The following is a 23,130-nucleotide window of genomic DNA, read 5'->3' as shown; positions in this document are numbered from 1 at the left end:
TAAACTGCATTTTGAATAGAGAACCAAGGCAGCTGTGTTGTTTTCCAGGTTGGTTACCTGGCGGGCAGCAACGGCCAGGCTCTTCCCCCTCAGTACCTGGGTGACCTGGACACTGCCCTCATCCCCGTCATCCATGCCGGGGCCTGTCAGCTCAACGAGGGCCCTGTCGTCATGGAGCTGGTCTTCTACATTCTGGAGATTATCTCCTAGGAGACTGACGCACTGCCTAGCAACAGCTCCGTCTCCGATCCACTGGTTCCGCTCCTCTCTGGCTCCTTTATCTCTCTCTCTCTGTTCTTCCTCCCATCATGCCTCATATTTTTTCCCTTGGCCGAATGCCGTGCGGTGCAGCTATACCCGTCCACCCCATAGACAGCCAGCTGTGCAGGACAGCCACCAGCCTGCGCCTCTCCAGTCCACCTATGCACCATCTACACTCTGCCACCAGAGCCAGGTCACATGATCCAGGAAGTCCAGTCTGCTTCAAGAGCAACCTCCCTGTCTCAGCTCCGTCCCTTGTCCCTGAACATTTAATTTCCACTGTGGTAGCTAGCTCAACCAGAGGACAAAGCAGAAGCACTGCACTCTGGGAAACGTTGTTTCTGAAGGCCTTGTTGTAGCAGCATGGGTGCTTTAGGGACCCAGGGAGAGGTGTCCGGAGCTCTGCCTGATGGGCCAACGCTTCTCACCACCGTTGGGGACTTGCTGAGCCGGGACAAGATGAGAGGAGAGACACTAGAACAGAAGAGGGAAGGAGAGAGATGAAGCATCCTCCTGGTGATGCTTTAGTTCTGCGCCTTGGTGCTCTTAGCGCCCTCTACGAAGAAAGGACAGACGGACTGACAGACTGTCCTCGTCTTCAGTCTTGCCTCTAGCTTTATCCAATGATCACCAGATGCTTTACTTCCGGACCAGGGTGGACTAGTTAGTTCACCTGTTGTGTTTAAACTACCGTTGACCTGTTCTGTTGGTATGTCATTATTTAGGCAGCACCACACCTGGTTCCATTGTCCCACTCCTGTAGCGTGCATCTGTGTGTCCTGCTCTGTATGTGATGAGGTTCTGGTCAGAAGTAGTGTGGGGAATCGTGTGCCATCTGGGATCCAGGCTGGACTCCTTAACAGTTGTAGACCAACCAACAGTTTCCAAAGTCACATGGACTTCGAGGTCAGAGGGATGTCAGGGCTGAAGTGGTACGATAAGCAATGCTACAGGCTATCAAGCTTCTCGTCCCTTAATAACCACCTTGTCAAATGACACCCTTCTATCTCTGAACAGACAGGATGTCAGTTAAAACAATGTCCACCAGAGTATTGTATAATAGGCAGAACTAACCATTAGTGAAATTATCTGGCCTCCTGTTGGTCACTAGGAGAACTGGTTAGTCCCAGGAGTCCCTCACACCTGACATGTTGGGTAAGCCCAAATGACAGCCTATCTCCCAGATAACAACTGGGCATTCTTCTCCTCCATCCACAGACCTTCACAGCATCAGCTGGGTACCTGTTTTGTGTTCAATGGTGGTTTCCAAAGAACTTAACCACCAAACAGATTTTGATGTGTCATCATTATACGAAGCCGAAGAAAACCTTTCTTCTGCAGAAGCTGTTAAGAGATGCAGTACACTGGATTCTAAGCCATCTACAGGGGAGAGGGACGTTCTGGGACCTTGTAGGACGTTCTGGGACGTTGTATGTCGTTCTGGAACGTTCTGAGGCAGAGGGCAGACAGTGAACAAAGGAATACCGGTTGAGACAGCAAAATAGTAGAGACCTTGCTCAAAGACAGGGCTGAGTCCTGATTCTCCTGCCCTTTCTTTCTGTGCATGTCTTTGTCTAATGGACTCTACATCGTCGAAACTGCATCTATATGTGTGTAAATATGACTGAAGGACCTCTGGCCTCTGCTGTTACGTCCATGACCTGGGGTGCGTACGGGACCTTTGGCCTCGGCTGTTACGTCCGTGACCTGGGGTGTGTACGGGACCTTTGGCCTCGGCTGTTACGTCCGTGACCTGGGGTGCGTACGGGACCTTTGGCCTCGGCTGTTACGTCCATGACCTGGGGGGTGTATGGGACCTCTGGCAGTGGGGTCGCGTCCCAAGTGGAACCCTATAACTAGCAGGCCCTGTTCAGCAGTAGAGGGCTGCCTAGGGGACAGGGTGTGATTTGGGAAGCACTGCCCTCTCCTGTGCGGAAACGATGGAACAGAAACCGATTGGTCAGATGAATGTAGTTCTGCCGTCCCCGTTAAGAAAAACTGTACTGAAATTAATTTTATTTTGAATTATCTGTCAATATTCATGTCATTAAATTGGACGGGTTGGCAGAAAATACTCTGTAATAAAACAGTATTCTATCATAGATTGTAGACATCATTCGGACATTCGTAAGTATTTTAATTATGCACTGCAAAATCTGATGAAAAAGTGGCTAATTACACTATATGCTTGAAACATCGCAATAGTGATCATTTCATAAAATGATATCAAACAATATGACTACCAATTGATATGACAGTCTCATCTTTAACCCCCATACAGACAATCAACACATTAATATCCGCAAACTCTAGAACAAGACTCTTCAATACGAGTCCTGAAAGGCCAAAACTCGTTTTCAGTTTTTTCCCAGTAGGTAATTAAACTCGGCTTGGTGTCCCAAATTTAGGAGCTAGTGAAAACCAGGATTGTCTGGGCCATCCAGGACCGGAGTTGAATAGCACTGGATTAAGGTTGATATACTGCACGAATGAACACTCATTCTGTACAAGGTCAGTGTGGTCGGAGACATTTTTGAGAAGGACCTGTGTGTTACTATGACTTCAATGAGCAGTAAGGGACATTAACATAATTCCACCAGCACGTAAGATGACAGTGGTTACTGGAAGGTGTCCTCCTTCCTGGGTCCTGTTCATTGGTCTGAAACTGTCCAATAACGAATGCTTGTTCTCTAGCGTGACATAAGTGTGTTATGAATACATCCAGGATGTACATTGCCCTGGGTTCATCTGTTTACATCAGGGCTGCGTTCATTCGGCACTAAACAGCACACAGACTAGTGAAGCAGTTTTGGTTTTCTTCTGCTAAGTGTTGTTATGGTTCCCCACTGAACAGGACTTCACTGGAGAGCATTCATCATTCACGTGGTTTAAAGCCCCAGTTCTCTCTTGATTCATCCACCTTTTCACATAGGTCTTGTAGAAGCCTGGTTTATTGTGATCAGATCTTCATACCGACAGGACCTGGACAAAGGACGCATGTTAGAAAACAACGAGGAATCCTTGAAGTTGTGCAGCTTCAAGGGACGTAGCTTTTGACCCGTTCACATCGTTTCAGTTTTATCGTCATGACTTTGGCATTATTTCAGGTGTGCAATATCCTATATCCAACAGGTGCGTTTGTTTGTTTCGTTGATGGTAGCATTTATTTCATTCTATTCATTTAAACGGACTTATGCTACTGCATGCGTACAAACACTAATCAAGCTTGCAATGGAGACGAGCAAAACCACTTAGTCTGCAGACGAAGGTTTGCCGCTGTGCAGATCAAACGTCAACTCACTCATGCAATCTGTCCAGGAAATGACTGGGTTTTGGCAAAATCCTGTTTGTAACATTGACATTAATAATTCAAAAGAAATATGTATGAAAAGCCAAAAACCATGTACATCTTGTTTTCTTTATTGTACACTACAAATGTCAATAAAAGCAGTCTTTATCAAAAGCTGTAGTATATGTATAATAAAAACTTATAGAAAAGTGAAATGTATGCTTTATTTTTTGATCCCAGTTACACGTTTCGGTGTCGATTCAGATTGGAACTGACACCAAGTCCCATACAGTTTGAAGTGTTTGAAGTATCATAAAGGTGCCAAAATACCAAAGGGGGAAAAAAAGCAGAGCAAAGAAATGATAATGATTAAATAAAAACAACAGAAAGACTTTGCCAGTGCAGTGTTTTAAAAGCATTCATGCACGGTATTATAAAACAGTTGATTTTCTGAAAGTTAGATGAGATTCACACGGTGAGTACATGTTGCTTTATTACGGCAGGTAACGGGGATTGTTGGCTCAGTTTGTGAGACAGTTTTCCAGACAGACGTTGTCCTGGAATACAAGTTGCTCCAGATAGAGGTTTATTTCTCCTGAAATAAACTCAGTCCAGTAAGGCCTGATCTGTGTCTGGGAAACCTGACCAATATGGCTTAACTGTCAAACATTTTCTACTTCCTCCCACTCATCATATATAACTTTGATTTGCACACGAACAATATAAACGTACATGCTAAAAGCTGCAGCCCACTCCCCGGGGAGGATTTCTGTGCAACTAGCTGATCAGGCATTAGAAACGTGACCACAGTGTCCCTGTTCAGTCTCTAGAACTCGAAGAAAAACAACTCTTCCTAACAATGTGCAGTGAAACATCCACACATCACAGGGAGCTGATATTAGAATGTAACGTTGTGACACATGGAACTTCAACCTGTTTAGTAACCAGTGCCTCAGTCAGAAGACGTTTGGAGGACTTACATAGCCTCTTACAACGATTATAATAAACGTACAGAGTACCTATAACATGCTCATGTCAGCTGAGTAATGGCTTCTGAGTGTCTGGTTCTAGCCAAGACCTCTATTCAGCCAGGTCATTTTGACTGAGGGCGCTCCCATTAGCGTAGGGGACCAATCTTAATGCATTGGTCAAAACTTTTAAAGCTCGAATCCTTATTCACTCCATCCCCTTCTGGAGATTTATATACCTGATATACATCCATTAATTAACTTGTAGATGCCTCAAAAGCTTGATCATACCCTTTTGGCACCCATGATATTGGCTTGCTTTACGCCAATGTCTGTCAACGGAATAACTGTAGACCAACACTGCTTCTAGCTTGTGAACGCGGTCAGATATTGTGGACGTTCGGCTCTGACATCCACGGGTCTCAAGCTCCGTGGTGGTTTTCCCAACGTTTCATCCAATCTGAGGTGCTGCAACACTTAGTTTTATTTCAGGATTCCAGCTTCAAAAGAAATGTTCTCAAGTTCCCAGAGAAGGCATGCTAAATAAAACCGCCCTGTGCAGATCTAAGGCAGCCCGGATGGAACCAAGGGCCCACCAATGTCCGGGAGCAGGAAGAACAGACTAACGGTTTATAGAAAATTACAACCTACAAAATAATTCCAACTTCTCTCAAATCACTCACATGTTATTGTAATGTTTAACAAGCCCAGCAGCTATTCAAGGCGATTCAAATATGAAGGATCGTACAGCAACAGTGATTACTTTGGTGGTATTAGTGCATAGGTGGACAGATCTATATATCTATATATCTATATTGTAGAAACAAACTACCTAGCATGTGTACCAGTGGAGGGCGGCAGGTGAAGGCCAGAGGACAGGATTCAATCTAAGGGGCCTCATTTAAACACTCACTGCACAGTCCACCATGTGCCTTCCCAAAGGCTATTTCCCTGAATTTGATGGGGCCTGCGCTCCTTGTAAACCCTGTGAATGTCGGCCCAAGTCCAACCCTGCCTTTAAAAGTAAAAGGGGGGGGCAGTGCGCCTTGGATTGAATCCCGCCCGAATGTTAGCTCAATGTGAAGTCAGTTTATCAGTCACCTCCTGCCTGCCCTCCCTACTGGAGCTCTCAGTGTGCAAAACTTCTAGAAGATAAAGATCCGCGTTGGAACCGTGGAAGACTCAAAAGGCGGTGACGATACACCCTCATCTTCCTCATCATCATTCCCTACTTCTCAGGCGATGACGGGAGAGCTCATCTGCAGGATGGAGAGGTTCAGATAAAATTGTGTTTAGATACAACAGGTGTTTTGAATAAAAACACATTAGCCTTTCTATACCCCAAAAAACAGTTAACACATTAGCCTTTCTATACCCCAAAAACAGTAAACACATTAGCCTTTCTACACCCCAAAAAACAGTAAACACATTAGCCTTTCTACACCCCAAAAACAGTAAACACATTAGGCTTTCTACACCCCAAAAACAGTAAACAGATTAGCCTTTCTACACTCCAAAAAACTGTAAACACATTAGCCTTTCTACACTCCAAAAAACTGTAAACACATGATACTTTCTATTCCCCGGAAAAACAATAAAAACATTGTATTTAGGTTAGTGGGTCCCAAGGCGGGTTGGGAACAGGATGTTCAGGTACCTTGAGGAGGTCCCGGAGGTCCCAACCGGCAGCAGCAGTTAAATAATCTGTGGACAACCAAGGCAGATCACGTTAATCAAACCCATTTTATAAATTTTATCAGTGAAGGTGAAGACTAACATTGACTGATCTATGGGGACCAATTAGTTCTGAATGAAATAGAAGTGCATCTAAAAAAAACCTTAAGGAAGAAATGAATGGTGTAGTAACAGAAATATATTTTAAAAGTTCTGCCGCTAAGTTTAATGGGTATTATGAACATTGCAGACCCTAATTATATTAACACCAAAAAACATTATATTAATAACACTACTGTCTGTCTGTGTTACCTGGTCAAGGACTAGCCAGCGTTCTGTGGTGTTCTGAAGGTCCTGTCCACTAAGAGGTTCTCTCAGACGAACCCTGACCTCCACACGACCTCCAGTTGGCTTCCGACCATCCATGACCTCCACTATCTCGCGTACTTCACTCTCTTTTTCCAGTTTCTCCAGTTTGATTTGAGCTGTCCCAATGGGCTTGTCGCTCCGCAGAAAACCCCTGGAACAAAAAGAGAAGCACCTAACCCCTGGGACACGGAGAGAAGCACCTAACCCCTGGGACACGGAGAGAAGCACCTAACCCCTGGGACATGGAGAGAAGCACCTAACCCCTGGAACAAAAAGAGAAGCACCTAACCCCTGGAACAAAAAGAGAAGCACCTAACCCCTGGGACACGGAGAGAAGCACCTAACCCCTGGGACACGGAGAGAAGCACCTAACCCCTGGGACACGGAGAGAAGCACCTAACCCCTGGGACACGGAGAGAAGCACCTAACCCCTGGGACACGGAGAGAAGCACCTAACCCCTGGGACACGGAGAGAAGCACCTAACCCCTGGGACACGGAGAGAAGCACCTAACCCCTGGGACACAGAGAGAAGCACCTAACCCCTGGGACATGGAGAGAAGCACCTAACCCCTGGGACACGGAGAGAAGCACCTAACCCCTGGGACACGGAGAGAAGCACCTAACCCCTGGGACACGGAGAGAAGCACCTAACCCCTGGGACATGGAGAGAAGCACCTAACCCCTGGGACATGGAGAGAAGCACCTAACCCCTGGGACACGGAGAGAAGCACCTAACCCCTGGGACACGGAGAGAAGCACCTAACCCCTGGGACACGGAGAGGTGTCTGGTAATGTAGAGGGAGTCGATGTGTCAGACCACGGCTGTCTCGAAAACCCAACCAGACTCACCCTTTGTGCAGCAGTTCCAGTTTGATTCCTTTGGACTGAATCAGCCTCCTGAAGCCTCTGTGGTTCCGGTTAATGGACAGAGTGAAGTTCTGGTTGAACTCGGGGGAGTTGGAGTTCTTTATAACTTGAGTTCTGTGTTTCTGGGCTTGCTCCTGGGATCAAACCAGAGGAGAGGACACTGGTTAGCTCCGGAGGTCACGGTATGTCCAACAATCAGCTGACGTGCACAGACTGTGGTTCTTTAGGAACCAGTTGGGGAACCACTCACCGTACTGGGGTATGGAAAGTCAAACTTGACATAGGCATCCAGGTCATTGGTGGCTACACCTGGGGGTGCAGGGGGCAGAGGTGAAAGTTTAGAGGACCACTGGGTTCACTGAATAACTGTCTTAAACCTAAAATAATATCATCTTTTCAAAACATTAATCTGAAAGTGGCCTGCCAGGACTGGTTGGACAAACCCTACTAACGTTTTGCTCAGTATATTGATTAGAAAAAGCAAAGGTTGTGTGTTTGACTGCGTTTTAAAGAGGACTGGCTGATGGATGCTGCAGTCGGAAACGTCTCACAACAACGTACAGAATGTTTGACTTCCTGTACTCCACAGCCCCGCCCCCCACCCCCCGTTACCTGACGGAGCAGGTAGGTTCATCCCTTTCACTATGACCACCACCATCTCTGTACTGCTGAGATCTGGGAAGATCCTGGACAACGGAGAGAGAGAGGAAGGAAACATAGAGCTGTTTATTAGGGTCCATGCCTCAGGACAGAAAGAGATTAGAAAGACTCCCTATTTTAAAGAGATAGAGACCTGACGGTGTGGTAGAGACAGACAGACAGATAGACCTGACGGTGTGGTAGAGACAGACAGACAGATAGACCTGACGGTGCGGTAGACAGGCGGACAGACAGACAGACCTGACGGTGCGGTAGACAGGCAGACAGACAGACCTGACGGTGCGGTAGAGACAGACAGACAGACCTGACGGTGCGGTAGACAGACAGACAGACAGATAGATAGACCTGACGGTGCGGTAGACAGGCAGACAGACAGACCTGACGGTGCGGTAGAGACAGACAGACAGACCTGACGGTGCGGTAGAGACAGACAGACAGACCTGACGGTGCGGTAGACAGACAGACAGACAGACAGACCTGACGGTGCGGTAGACAGACAGACAGACAGACAGACCTGACGGTGCGGTAGACAGACAGACAGACAGACAGACCTGACGGTGCGGTAGACAGACAGACAGACCGACCTGACGGTGTGGTAGACAGACAGACAGACAGACCTGACGGTGTGGTAGAAAGACAGACAGACCGACCTGACGGTGTGGTAGACAGACAGACCGACCTGACGGTGTGGTAGACAGACAGACAGACAGACAGACCTGACGGTGCGGTAGACAGACAGACAGACAGACAGACCTGACGGTGCGGTAGACAGACAGACAGACAGATAGACCTGACGGTGTGGTAGAGACAGACAGACAGACCTGACGGTGTGGTAGAAAGACAGACAGACCGACCTGACGGTGTGGTAGACAGACAGACAGACAGATAGACCTGACGGTGTGGTAGACAGGCAGACAGATAGACCTGACGGTGTGGTAGACAGGCAGACAGACAGATAGATCTGACGGTGTGGTAGACAGACAGACAGACAGATAGACCTGACGGTGTGGTAGACAGACAGACAGACAGACCTGACGGTGTGGTAGAGACAGACAGACAGACCTGACGGTGTGGTAGAGACAGACAGACAGACCTGACGGTGTGGTAGGTTCTCTCCTCAAAGTGATGTTTGGGAGGCTCCAGGCCTTTTGACTGAGACAGCTTCAGTATCTCCAGACTCTTCTTACAGCTCTCAGCCATCTTCTCAAACCTACAGACACCCAGAAGAAAAACATTAGTCCTGACATCTCACCCCAAAACCACACAGCTATTTCTGTTGTTACAATAGTTAGTCTCTATTAGCTGGTTTTGACTCTCAAGTCTATATTAATTTGGGGTGATCCCTACAGCAGGCTGGATGTGTTAGATGGGGGTGGTCTCTACAGCAGGCTGGATGTGTTAGATGGGGGTGGTCTCTACAGAAGGCTGGATGTGTTAGATGGGGGTGGTCCCTACAGCAGGCTGGATGTGTTAAATGGGGGTGGTCTCTACAGCAGGCTGGATGTGTTAGGTGGGGGTGGTCTCTACAGCAGGCTGGATGTGTTAGGTGGGGGTGGTCTCTACAGCAGGCTGGATGTGTTAGGTGGGGGTGGTCTCTACAGCAGGCTGGATGTGTTAGATGGGGGTGGTCTCTACAGCAGGCTGGATGTGTTAGGTGGGGGTGGTCTCTACAGCAGGCTGGATGTGTTAGGTGGGGGTGGTCTCTACAGCAGGCTGGATGTGTTAGATGGGGGTGGTCTCTACAGCAGGCTGGATGTGTTAGGTGGGGGTGGTCTCTACAGCAGGCTGGATGTGTTAGATGGGGGTGGTCTCTACAGCAGGCTGGATGTGTTAGATGGGGGTGGTCTCTACAGCAGGCTGGATGTGTTAGATGGGGGTGGTCTCTACAGCAGGCTGGATGTGTTAGATGGGGGTGGTCTCTACAGCAGGCTGGATGTGTTAGATGGGGGTGGTCTCTACAGCAGGCTGGATGTGTTAGATGGGGGTGGTCTCTACAGCAGGCTGGATGTGTTAGATGGGGGTGGTCTCTACAGCAGGCTGGATGTGTTAGATGGGGGTGGTCTCTACAGCAGGCTGGATGTGTTAGATGGGGGTGGTCTCTACAGCAGGCTGGATGTGTTAGATGGGGGTGGTCTCTACAGCAGGCTGGATGTGTTAGATGGGGGTGGTCTCTACAGAAGGCTGGATGTGTTAGATGGGGGTGGTCTCTACAGCAGGATGGATGTGTTAGATGGGGGTGTTCTCTTACTTGGTGGTTTCAGTGATGTTACCCAGGTGTGTAAACTGTTTGGAGAAATTCATGCACTTCTACAAGAGACAGAGAACAAATATAATACAGTAGTCATATTATTGTAGCTTACTGTTCCTAAAAATGTTCTGTGAGTGTGAAATATTTTGCAAATGTGGGTCCTTATGTTCTGCTCCATCAGTGTTTAGTACCTGGTACTGCTCCTTCAGTGTTTAGTACCTAGTACTGCTCCTTCAGTGTTTAGTACCTCGTACTGCTCCATCAGCGTTTAGTACCTAGTACTGCTCCTTCAGTGTTTAGTACCTCGTACTGCTCCATCAGCGTTTAGTACCTCGTACTGCTCCTTCAGTGTTTAGTACCTCGTACTGCTCCTTCAGTGTTTAGTACCTCGTACTGCTCCTTCAGCGTTTAGTACCTAGTACTGCTCCTTCAGTGTTTAGTACCTAGTACTGCTCCTTCAGTGTTTAGTACCTTGTACTGCTCCATCAGCGTTTAGTACCTTGTACTGCTCCATCAGTGTTTAGTACCTTGTACTGCTCCATCAGTGTTTAGTACCTTGTACTGCTCCATCAGTGTTTAGTACCTAGTACTGCTCCTTCAGTGTTTAGTACCTAGTACTGCTCCTTCAGTGTTTAGTACCTCGTACTGCTCCTTCAGTGTTTAGTACCTCGTACTGCTCCTTCAATGTTTAGTACCTCGTACTGCTCCTTCAGTGTTTAGTACCTCGTACTGCTCCTTCAGTATCTTGGCCAGCTGTGAGTAGACTTGCTCTCCCCTCTCTGAGACCTGGACATCGCTGTGGTGCACCAGGATGAAGTCCTCATCCTCGTCACCAGGGGGCGATGGCACCTGCAGCCCAACAAGGACAGTTGACAATTTAAGAACAAACAAAAAACATGCAGATATTTTGGGTTCTGATTGGATGTGGCAGTTAAAGGAAACTCCTGAGGCAATAAAATGGGTTTTATATTCTCAAAAAAAATCAGTGGATATCATTAGTTTACATTAGTCAAATGACTAATTAGTCATTTAATTGACACCCTCATACAGCGACTTACAATTGTGAGTGCATACATTTCCTAACTGGTCCCCCGTGAGAATTGAACCCACAACCTCTGGAGTTGCAAGCACCATGCTCTACCAATTGAGCTACACAGGACAGTTGATAGCTCCCACCTTCAGACTGCCCCTTTAATACTGCAGAATATCAATATGGAGGCCATCTTTATACCGACCAATAGTCAAACTAATTTCCTGTCTCCGTGTTTCCTGTCTCCGTGTTTCCTGTCTCCGTGTGGTGTTTAGAGATGCCTGAATTTAGCACACAGTTGACCTGGCAGCGTACATTCAGACCAGCCCCCTCCAGCGGTCCTGACCTGGCAGCCTACATTCACACCAGCCCCCTCCAGCGGTCCTGACAGCCTACATTCACACCAGCCCCCTCCAGCGGTCCTGACCTGACAGCGTACATTCACACCAGCCCCCTCCAGCAGTCCTGACAGCCTACATTCAAACCAGCCCCCTCCAGCAGTCCTGACCTGGCAGCGAACATTCAGACCAGCGGTCCTGACCTGGCAGCGTCCATTCACACCTCACCTTGCTGATGTCCACGTGTTTGCCTGCCTTGGCGGCCTCTATAAGTGTCTCCAGACCCTTGGCGGTGCGCAGCATGGTTCTGGCCGTGTCCAGATCGTTCTTCTGCTTAGCCTGCAGCGCTGCTTTCATGTACTGACTCCTGCGCCCCTCCATAAAGTCCAGCTGCTGCAACGCTACGCGCCAGAACAGAGGACGAACAGAAGAGCCACACCGGAGTCAATATCGCTAAGTCTCAAACAAAGGAACACCGAACAGCAGCTGAAACAATCAGCCTCCACCCTAATGACTGGACTTACCTTGCCCGTCCTGTATTTGGTGAGGGTTTTACGGGTTAAGCATTAGGGACTAGGTTCTTACCTGCAGCTGACACGCCCTCCCTCTGTTTGGTTTTGTCCGGGGAGAGAGAGGGGCTCTTCTTGGGCCCCTGGGTCATGGGAGGAACAGCCAACACTGGCTTCTTGAGCTTCTCTGGAACAGCAGGTCGGCTCTGGAAGACAGTTAACACTGTAATATCTACTACAGGAACACCCTAATAAACACATGACCGTTTCCAAATGGCTCCCTACACCCTATATAGTACACTACTATAGACCAGATCTATTCTCTATATAGTACACTACTATAGACCAGATCTATTCTCTATATAGTACACTACTATAGACCAGATCTATTCCCTATATAGTACACTACCATAGACCAGATCTATTCTCTATATAGTACACTACCATAGACCAGATCTATTCCCTATATAGTACACTACTATAGACCAGATCTATTCCCTATATAGTACACTACTATTGACCAGATCTATTCCCTATATAGTACACTACCATAGACCAGATCTATTCTCTATATAGTACACTACTATAGACCAGATCTATTCTCTATATAGTACACTACTATAGACCAGATCTATTCCCTATATAGTACACTACCATAGACCAGATCTATTCTCTATATAGTACACTACTATAGACCAGATCTATTCCCTATATAGTACACTACTATAGACCAGATCTATTCCCTATATAGTACACTACTATTGACCAGATCTATTCCCTATATAGTACACTACCATAGACCAGATCTATTCTCTATATAGTACACTACTATAGACCAGATCTATTCTCTATATAGTACACTACTATAGACCAGATCTATTCCCTATATAGTACACTACCATAGACCAGATCTATTCTCTATATAGTACACTACCATAGACCAGATCTATTCCCTATATAGTACACTACTATAGACCAGATCTATTCCCTATATAGTACACTACTATTGACCAGATCTATTCTCTATATAGTACACTACATAGGTCAAAGGCAGTGCTCTCTATAGGGAATAGGCAGCCATTTTGAGATAGCTTACCTCCTCATTCTCTCCATCCTCATCCCCTGGTTCAACAGGTTCCTCAGTCGCCAGCTTATTGGCTGCCTCCAGCACAACAGCAAATCCCTGTTCAGCTCCCGCCCCCTCCTGGCCAGGGATTGGAGGAAACCCTGTTGAGAGCAGACATTGAGTCATACTGATTGGATCACACAAACCATCAGAATGTGACATTATCAAAGGCCAACTGTACAACAGCACTGTGATGTTGTACACTAGTTACCACACTAGCCCCCCGACCCTCTCACCAGCAGGGATAGGTAGCTCCTCCCCCGACCCTCTCACCTGGAGGGACAGGTAGCTCCTCCCCCGACCCTCTCACCTGGAGGGACAGGTAGCTCCTCCCCCGACCCTCTCACCTGGAGGGACAGGTAGCTCCTCCCCCGACCCTCTCACCTGGAGGGACAGGTAGCTCCTCCCCCGACCCTCTCACCTGGAGGGACAGGTAGCTCCTCCCCCGACCCTCTCACCTGGAGGGACAGGTAGCTCCTCCCCCGACCCTCTCACCTGGAGGGACAGGTAGCTCCTCCCCCGACCCTCTCACCTGGAGGGACAGGTAGCTCCTCCCCCGACCCTCTCACCTGGAGGGACAGGTAGCTCCTCCCCCGACCCTCTCACCTGGAGGGACAGGTAGCTCCTCCCCCGACCCTCTCACCTGGAGGGACAGGTAGCTCCTCCCCTGAACCTCTCACCTGGAGGGACAGGTAGCTCCTCCCCTGAACCTCTCACCTGGAGGGATAGGTAGCTCCTCCCCTGAACCTCTCACCTGGAGGGACAGGTAGCTCCTCGTAGTTGACGGGTCGTCCTGCTTTGTGTGCTCGGATGGCACTCTGGTATTGCTGTGGGAACAGGTCAAAGGTCATCAAACAACCAGATGTCAAAGCTGGCCAGGGTTCAGGCCTGGATGGTTTAAGCTTTTTAAAACGCACCCAATGCATGCCCCGGTTGGTGTAGGTGTCTGTTGCCAGGCAACCGTTGAGTAGACGTTACCTTGGCGATGCGTTCGTGCATACGGGCCTTGCGTTCGTCTCCGCTGGCCTTGGCTTGAGCACACGCCTCCTGGTATCGGTCTCTCCGCTGCTCCAGGGCCTCCAGCACGTCTCTGGGCTGGGAGGGGGGCGCGGGGGCAGCAGAGGAGGCGGGGCCTGGTGGGAGAGGTGAAGAGGGTCAAGAAATTCCTTGCTGACTCCCCTAAAAGTCAGGACTTCCCTAAAAGTCAGGACTTCCCTAAAAGTCAGGACTTCCCTAAAAGTCAGGACTTCCCTAAAAGTTCCCTGGAAATCTACTGACATCAAGTCAAGTCAAAGTTAATTTATCAAATGCACCGAATAACTCAAGAATGTTGTTGTGCAGGATGGTGCAGGGACATGGCCCCCGACATCTATGCAGTAGGAATTAAGAAATATATAAAGCAAAAAAATACATAATGTAAACTATCAGCAATTAAAAAAAAGAAACAGGATGGGGAACATGAACAATATGGGTAGAAGTATTAAATATTATAGATATAGCAAGTACAGCAACATGATTACGCGCAGTCGAGAGAGAGAAATTTTATTTCACTTCCACTATTTATTCATTTTGAGTCATAATAATATTTTAGTATAAGTTAATGTTGTCTAATATGTAAGAACAATAAAAATAAGAAGCACAATCCTGTTGGTGAACGTGTTTATTTGGTTAAGGGTCTGTGAGGCAGTGCGGTACCTGGAGGTGAGGAGGCAGGGCGGCCGGGGCTCACCGTCGGTCCAGGAACAGGATCCCTTTCTGGGTCAGACGAGGCCGACACGACCCCTGAACAGACACATGGATCTAAGTACCTAACCATATATATTTCACAGTGATTTAAAGGGTAGAAATCCAACAGCAATGGATTAATGACTAGCAGTATCGATCTGATAGTTGGTCCTCATTCTGTACACAACTTCTGATCGAGCACAGAATTAGTAGTCGGCCACATGAGAGACTCGCCAGTCGGCCACATGAGAGACTCGCCAGTCGGCCACATGAGAGACTCGCCAGTCGGCCACATGAGAGACTCGCCAGTCGGCCACATGAGAGACTCGCCAGTCGGCCACATGAGAGACTCGCCAGTCGGCCACATGAGAGACTCGCCAGTCGGCCACATGAGAGACTCGCCAGTCGGCCACATGAGAGACTCGCCAGTCGGCCACATGAGAGACTCGCCAGTCGGCCACATAAGAGACTCGCCAGTCGGCCACATAAGACTCGGTACTGTACCATATAAGGAAATGGGTGTCATTCCCAGGTCAGCACTTACCGGCTGATAGTGGGGGGGGCAGGCTACTCAGGTCCACCTCGTGTCCCGTCTCCAGCGCCTCCATCGCAGTGTCAAACTTCTGCAGCCATAAACAGACAAGGACAACATTACAATGGCTGTTTTGTTTACTTCCTGCATGTCTTATACGCCTCAGATAGTTTCAGAACATACTGGAACAAAATGGCCAGATAGATAAAACAGCCTCCTCTTTCACATTCCTCTGCTCACTGAGATCTCTTCTCCATGTCCGTGGTTACAGGACAGGAACTAGGCTGCAGTGTCCGTGGTTACAGGACAGGAACTAGGCTGCAGTGTCCGTGGTTACAAGACAGGAACTAGGCTGCAGTGTCCGTGGTTACAAGACAGGAACTAGGCTGCAGTGTCCGTGGTTACAGGACAGGAACTAGGCTACTGTTTGTGTAATACTATAGGTTGTCCATGGAGCACAAGACAGTGTTCCTGTTTCAAAGGGAATTTCCATATATAAAAGCCAAGCCACGAGAATGTTAAACAAACCAGCCAAACGACACGGCTGCATGACCATCCCCTATTTATCTCCCTGTACATACACTGTTTAATATGAACACACACACTTAGCAGTTCCTGTTTATCACTCATCATACCTACCTACATGTACTTCAACATAAATAGCCTGTGTCTGTACCTACAACTCCGGACCACCCTGTCAACAGTTACTCATTATTTAACATTTACTAATCTTTCTTGAAGAACTGTGCTGAAGCTAATAGTTCATAGATGCTATTTGTGGTGGAGGTAAACTTAGTAAGAAACGTTAGTCAGTTTAACTGTATAAATGTCATTTATAAATGGCCAATTAGTTGTTAAAACGGCCAGTGGCAAAAGAGGATTTGCTCCGGATAAACACAAGAGGCTACACTGACACCCACTGAACGTTGAGCTCTGTGGTGCAGTGGTTAGTGACACAGCCTTACATCTGGGAGATCTGGGTTCAAATCTCAAGAGGGTAATACTATCCATTGCGGTCTGGCTGAACTAGGCTTGCCTGGTTTCTTGTTTATATGAACCTCAGTCTGCGTCTTTGGAGAATTTCACCTATACACACACCACAGTTCACCCCAAGCATCGGATCATTTTTTATTGACAATAATTTCCTATTTACGTAAAAGCCCAAGTTCTATTCTTTAAATATGGTCAAAATGTCAAAACGTGAAAACATCTTGAACCCCTGAAGCAGGTGTGTGATGGGTTTTACCTTGCTGCTCCTGTAGTAGAGCTTGGCTTGTTCCAGGTCTCCCTGCTGCTTGGCCTTTATGGCGGCCATTTTATACTCTCTCTGTCTGTCACAGAGCATCGCTTTGGTGGCCCCGCCTACTGCCGGAACACACGGACACAGACACACAAGCTGATTCTTGTTAACTCTGTCATTTCCTTTAGCTGCGGTATGCTGTGCGTGCCTTCTGGATAAACATCAGTTCAACCAGTTTCACAGAATATTTTGATCCCATTCACTCCAAACTGCACCGTTGCCACCTGTGCATCACTGACAGATGTGTAAACCACAACATTAAGACAACTGACTGGTTAATTGGTTAACGGACTTCTCGCCTGACCTGTGTTAGCGTGTCCAGCCTCCTCCCGGTCACTGATTGGCTGGGACGACACCTCAGCACTGCCAGGTAACGCTGCCTCAGGGGACACGTCAGTTTCCACAGGAGCAGCCTCCGGCTCCCCCTGCTGGTCTGGAGGGGTCTGCGCGTGTTCAGCCTGAGCAGTAGTGGGCCGTGGGGGCGGTGGGGGAGGAGGGCGTCGAGGGGGGGCGGTGGGAGCGGTCGGGGGGGCGGTCGTGGGGGAGGTCATGGGTGCGGTCGGGGGGGCTCCGGTCGCAACAGGCGGAGGGATATCAGCCTCATCCACCTTCCTCCCATTCTTCAATGACACGAGCATGGCCTCCAGGGTCTGGGGAGGAGGACGGAGGTGAGGATCATGGCCATGCTGAAGAGCATCATGGGTAAATTGTGACTGACTGATCTTGGAACCTATAATGAGAGATTATTTGCTAATACTTCTCAACTGACTTTGAAAATGTACCTCAAAATCCAACACGGTTAGTCTCAGATGATGGTTTAACCATCATCTGAGACTAACAGTTTTTGGGGCCTTCAGTCTTAGGTAGGGGGCCTTCAGTCTTAGGTAGGGGGGCCTTCAGTCTTAGGTAGGGGGGCCTTCAGTCTTAGGTAGGGGGGCCTTCAGTCTTAGGTAGGGGGGCCTTCAGTCTTAGGTAGGGGGGCCTTCAGTCTTAGGTAGGGGGGCCTTCAGTCTTAGGTAAGGGGGCCTTCAGTCTTAGGTAAGGGGGCCTTCAGTCTTAGGTAAGGGGGCCTTCAGTCTTAGGTAGGGGGCCTTCCCATACAGTTTTGGGGGTAATGTGTTACTAAGTGTTACTAAGTAACACATTACAGTAGTCAGACTACTTCTTAAAGGGAACGAGTAATGTGATTCGTTAGCTATTTAAGTAATCCTTAACTAGTTATTTTTTCTAATAAATAACACGTTACTCAATTTCCTTCAGTGCAACCTACGTAGCTTTTATCTTCTCTAGTAGCAAGTGGCAACAAAGGACGCCAAGATGGTATCACCAGTTTGTATCATGCCAGATAAAGGGCGTGAAACACCAAAGCCACGCACACAACCCACATTCACTTATGTAGCGTCAACTAGCCATTTGTGCAGCGGAAGGCTGAGCTCGGGTGGACTTCACGATTCAATGATGGGAAGCAGTTTTTCAGTAGATCTGTATAACCCTTTGGTATCTATCTGTTGATTGTCCAGACATTGTGACTCCCCAGGAGCTGAGAAGGTTACCCATGTGGGGGAGGCTGGCCTGTCCCTTGTGTGAAGCCCAGAACATGTGATAGAAGAAAGGGAATGTGTTTTATTGACATGGGACAGATGGGCAACAACGTACCACACCCCTTTTAACTGTAATAAATACTGTTGACTGACCTGTATTGAGTTAGAGATTCCTCGGACGATTATGTTTGTAAGCGGTTGACACGTCTCTCTTATTTGCAAATAATTAATACAACTGTTAAATTGTGCTAAGAGAATTTCGTCTCCGCATTTCCTCCTTTAAGAGTGTCGATCAAGGGCATTGCCATTACAGCCCGCATTGTATTTGTATATGTGAGGTGTTAATAATTCACCTCTGAATAAAGTCATGAAACATTAGTGGATTATGCACATTTTTCAAAGATTTCAAATTGCAGTTTTCTTTTTGAGGAGGTATCAGTGTACAAGGCCACAGTTGTTATTTTGTTCTTCATCGTTCATCAGAATGGATCTAGCTAGTATTCAAGTCTGTACACAGACAGGCTGTATAATAAGCCTGGCCTGAAAATGTGGAGGCACTTGCAATACAAAATAATTTATTGATTTAAGAGATTATTGATTAAAGAGCTAAATGCAAATATGATTTACTTTATGGGAAATCTAACTGTAATTAGTTACTTTTAAAAGTTCCCCAACACTGTTCCCAAAGCCCACCTTGACCCCAACACTGTTCCCAAAGCCCACCTTGACCCCAACACTGTTCCCAAAGCCCACCTTGACCCCAACACTGTTCCCAAACCCCACCTTGACCCCAACACTGTTCCCAAAGCCCACCTTGAGGCCTCTGTCGTATCTCCGTGCTTTTGAGGACTCCCCGGAGGTCTTGGCGAGTGCTGCTGCCGTCCGGTACATGGCCAGTCTCTCCTCCACCGTGTGCTGCAGACTGCCTGGGACGGCTGCTGGAGCCCTGGACACCTGGTGGAAACCACCACAACACAGGTTACCGACACCCTGCCCTGGACACCTGGTGGAAACCACCACAACACAGGTTACCGACACCCTGCCCTGGACACCTGGTGGAAACCACCACAACACAGGTTACTGACACCCTGCCCTGGACACCTGGTGGAAACCACCACAACACAGGTTACTGACACCCTGCCCTGGACACCTGGTGGAAACCACCACAACACAGGTTACTGAGCCTGACGTAACAACCTGATGTAACAACCACCAACCTCAACACTAACTCACAGAAACTGTCCCTTCATGTGGTTCTACTACACATTGACAACTCCAGTACGAATCTGATGGGAATCAAAGCATTCTGTTTCCACAACGATGATGACAGAGCTGTTAACTGTGTTCCGGTAAATTCTGTACTTGTTGCTCCCATTGCTTTATCAGAGCATCATCAGACTCCTGGAAACCAAATGCTTTCACTTTCGATTCTCACCAGGCTCTGGCAAGCAGATGGATTCCCATTTTATAATGCATGTTATTTGCAGTCTTATGACACTGTAGTGACCCTATGGGATCCTGTCACTATAGTAACACCACACGATTATATCACTATAGTAACATCACACAAATATCTATAATACAACAGACACTCCAGTACCACAGAGTGCCTCTTATCACTCTATTGAAGCAAAAAGAGCATGAGGGCCTTTTAAAGTGAAATTACTTTAACGCTGTTTTATATTCATATAGTCAGATTTCTGAAAGCAAATGTGACTCACAGACTAAGACAGTTGTACCAGAAATCCCTGTATGGGACATTTGACCTTGTGGCACATGTTGTGAGTCTCCATGTGGAAGACAATTCCAGGCTCAGGAGTTAAGTGGAGAGTACAGTTGGAGGTTTGGGGGTAGAGAGATTCCGAAGTGTGTGTGTGTGTGTTACCTGTGGTGTAGAATGTGGTGTCTCTGATGGTGTAGACGTAGATGTGTCTGTCATGGCATTATCCTCCGTTTCCTCTCCACCCACTACTTCCTGCAGCTCAGCCTGGCCACCAAAACAGAACAGCTCATATATATATATATATATATATATATACACACACACACACACATACACACATACCACTTTAACCAAAATGAGATAGAACCACACCCTCAAAATTCATTTACCAGTAAGTCTTCATCATGTTCCAGGCTTTCATCGTCTTCTTCATCATCATCCTCCTCCTTCATACACTCTTCTGCCATTCTGGCGATATCCTCCATCGGTAAGGGGGCTGAAACGCAGAAACAAATGGGGGGGTGTATTCTATCTCTCAGAATTAACATGGGGAAAATGTATCTCTGTCAAACAAATAGAAGATTTCTGATATACCCTCAGTGGCCAGTTTATCGGGGATTCCACTCGGCTCATGAAAATGCATCACTCCTGCAGACAGTGAGTTTCGTGGCTTTGCTTTTTAAATAACTGATCGGTCTTTAAAAATGTTACTTGTTACACAATTTTATCGAAATTATGTACATCTGCTTAGAAAGGCCAACTTCTTATGCCATATCTTATCAAACATTAACATGCCTCAAAGAATCACTCAAGCAGTTAGAGCTTCTGACCAGCACTTGAGAGGTTTCTAGACAAAACACCTGCGCCTGCAAAGTGAAAAATCTGTTTTTCTGTCCCTGAGTTAACCCTAAGCACTCCCAGATGGTGACTGAAGATGGAACTTCAATGGTGTGCTCGGACCTTTGCCCTTCGGTTTGGCCCCCCCTCCAGCAGGCCTGCCCCCAGTAAGGGCTGACAGCTCCGCCTCTAGATCAGCATCACCAGCAGTCTGATCATCCATGTCCTGCATCATCTCCTCCGGGTTGAAGTCTACCAACAACCCCATCTGGAACCGCACACATAGACATCCAGTCATTACAACAATCACAGGACATCCGGGCTCACCAACTCCATCCCAAAACAGTTATCTCCCTAATTGTTAATTAATCTATACTGGTGTCCCCAGGTGTTAATCTGACCGACTAGGACAAGTGTTTTGACCGCGAGGTGCCGGAGTTGAATCGCCCTGCACTAAATTGTGTTATCACAGGTGACGCCGTTTTCCTCACCTGTTTGGCCGCAGCGGCTCCCAGGCCCTTGGGCTGTGGGGTCCTCTTCTTCTTTCCGAACATGCTGCTTGTGTCAAACAGCACGAGTCGGAGGAATTAAGAACCAGGAAGACAACTGAGGACGAACGACCAACGTTAGTTAGTCACGGCAACAACTCCCAGGGATTATAGCGCACTAGCTACTGTACGTAACTGGGTTCGCTAGCAAACATTAGTGAGTTGGTAGCTAGTCAGTCGGCGGTAAACACAGGTCATGTGAGCAGCGGTTACCGCCCAAGCAATACTGTAGCTAGTTGGCTGGCTAGCTAGCTAACTTTGAGTCTTACGCTGCTAACGTAGCGATGCTTCCTACGTTTTACAAAGACAATGTGTAGCTTATGACACAACCACCTCGTGAAAAGATCACCTGCAACCAAACCAACCTCCCACTACCGAAGTTAGGCATTTGCTAGCTAACAGCAAATAGCTAATGCTCAAGCAATGTAAGCTTTGGTGTTTAGTCAGCTAACCAACTAGCCAGTGAACTATATATATATTTATATATGTACAAATAAGAGCTAACATTAGTATAACTCTGCTCTTAGTACATGCTCATACAGCACAAATCAAGGTAGCCTTTTACCTTCAGGATAAAAGTAACATTTCAATCCAGCAAACAGCAGCGGTTTTCAGACTTACTTTAGTGTTTGCTAGCTAACTAGCAATGTTTTGACATTCTGTCCCGGGGTTCCTTCTCAAATTAACTACGCAGATTGTCACTGGGTGCGTTCCTGATGCATACAAACAACTGCTCACACTGTAGGTAATTTAATGCAGATTTGCTAACCGAAAATTACAGTTGACGTGCGTTACAAAACATTAAATTAAATTTAAAGCATAGAGTATATTTTTTAGTTTTCGAAAACTGTAAAAATTGTTGCAGTGTTGGATCTAGAACACAATTTGATCAACCAATACACGTTATCCTTTGTAATTCCGATATAAATAATATAAATGATATAAATAATCGCTGCAACAAATTAAAAAAAATCTGAATCTTTCAGGCTTTTGTTTGGTAAGAGGTAGACTACAACTAAATAATATTTAGTAGTGTTGAATTTAGATAATCACTGAACTGAATGATTTGCCCAGTTGGTCAATTATGGTGTCTAGTTGATACAAAATCCAGTAGTCTGACCTAAATTCTGCACTCCATGAATTTGGTTTATGATGTTGTAGCTTGTGGTCCCATTCATGAGTAGCTCCAAAAAACTATTCTGAAGGTAGTTTCGAAGTGTTCCACTGAAAGGCCCATTTCAACATATTCGTCAGCCTCTGGTCTTGAGACCTCGGTCTTTAAATCAGAATTTGCTCCCGTGCCACATCCCCACACAACACGGTCGCAGAGGACGGCCCTATCAGACATAAAATGACATGTCTAACAGCATTTCATCAATTTCAACTCTGTTAACCATCAGCGCAACAACTAAAAGATTAACAAAAAAATCTAACAAATGTATTGTTATATTATCAGTGATACAGGGCACACAAAGGCAAAGGACTCTATGCCAAAATGTCCCTGTCAGCAGCAAAGACAATTTGGGCTGAAATGAGACCTAAATATTATTTGGGTGCATTCAGCATGTTTTTTGTAGCATTATG

General features: G+C 47.0%; 2 protein-coding genes across 9 annotated transcripts in view; one reads left to right on the top strand and one right to left on the bottom strand.

Annotated features, from left to right (window-relative positions):
- The window catches only part of zfyve9a (zinc finger, FYVE domain containing 9a), a 33,986-nt gene extending 30,221 nt beyond the window's left edge, over positions 1-3,765 (top strand). For all 6 annotated transcript variants that reach the window (XM_029118869.2, XM_029118868.2, XM_029118871.2 and 3 more), the window contains one exon: positions 49-3,765. In XM_029118869.2, the coding sequence (XP_028974702.1) occupies positions 49-210 (162 nt within the window). In that variant the 3' untranslated portion in view covers positions 211-3,765. The remainder of the gene's footprint in view (positions 1-48) is intronic.
- Positions 3,659-22,343, bottom strand: cc2d1b (coiled-coil and C2 domain containing 1B). Of its 3 annotated transcripts, none has more exons than XM_029118872.2 (24): positions 22,112-22,343; positions 21,490-21,604; positions 21,122-21,266; positions 20,551-20,657; positions 20,324-20,425; positions 19,252-19,392; positions 17,202-17,547; positions 16,844-16,962; positions 15,610-15,688; positions 15,036-15,122; positions 14,319-14,473; positions 14,095-14,167; positions 13,311-13,441; positions 12,291-12,420; positions 11,934-12,106; positions 11,061-11,186; positions 10,338-10,396; positions 9,183-9,299; positions 8,042-8,115; positions 7,680-7,738; positions 7,412-7,563; positions 6,505-6,712; positions 6,176-6,222; positions 3,659-5,777 (listed from the first exon to the last, which is right to left on the bottom strand). In XM_029118872.2, the coding sequence occupies exons 2-23, from the start codon at positions 21,550-21,552 to the stop codon at positions 6,214-6,216; spliced, it is 2,655 nt and encodes an 884-aa protein (XP_028974705.2). In that variant the 5' UTR covers positions 21,553-21,604; positions 22,112-22,343; the 3' UTR covers positions 3,659-5,777; positions 6,176-6,213. The 3 variants fall into 3 exon arrangements, with proteins under 3 accessions (XP_028974705.2, XP_028974707.2, XP_028974706.2); XM_029118874.2 differs by having other exon boundaries at positions 16,844-16,959; XM_029118873.2 differs by having other exon boundaries at positions 22,168-22,343.
- Positions 22,344-23,130: the final 787 nt, after the last annotated feature.

This window comes from Esox lucius, chromosome 3 (genome assembly GCF_011004845.1).
Source record: "Esox lucius isolate fEsoLuc1 chromosome 3, fEsoLuc1.pri, whole genome shotgun sequence".
Classification (NCBI taxonomy): Eukaryota; Metazoa; Chordata; class Actinopteri; order Esociformes; family Esocidae; genus Esox; species Esox lucius.
Note: the sequence above shows the minus strand (reverse complement) of the source record. Positions and strands in the feature narration are given on the sequence as shown.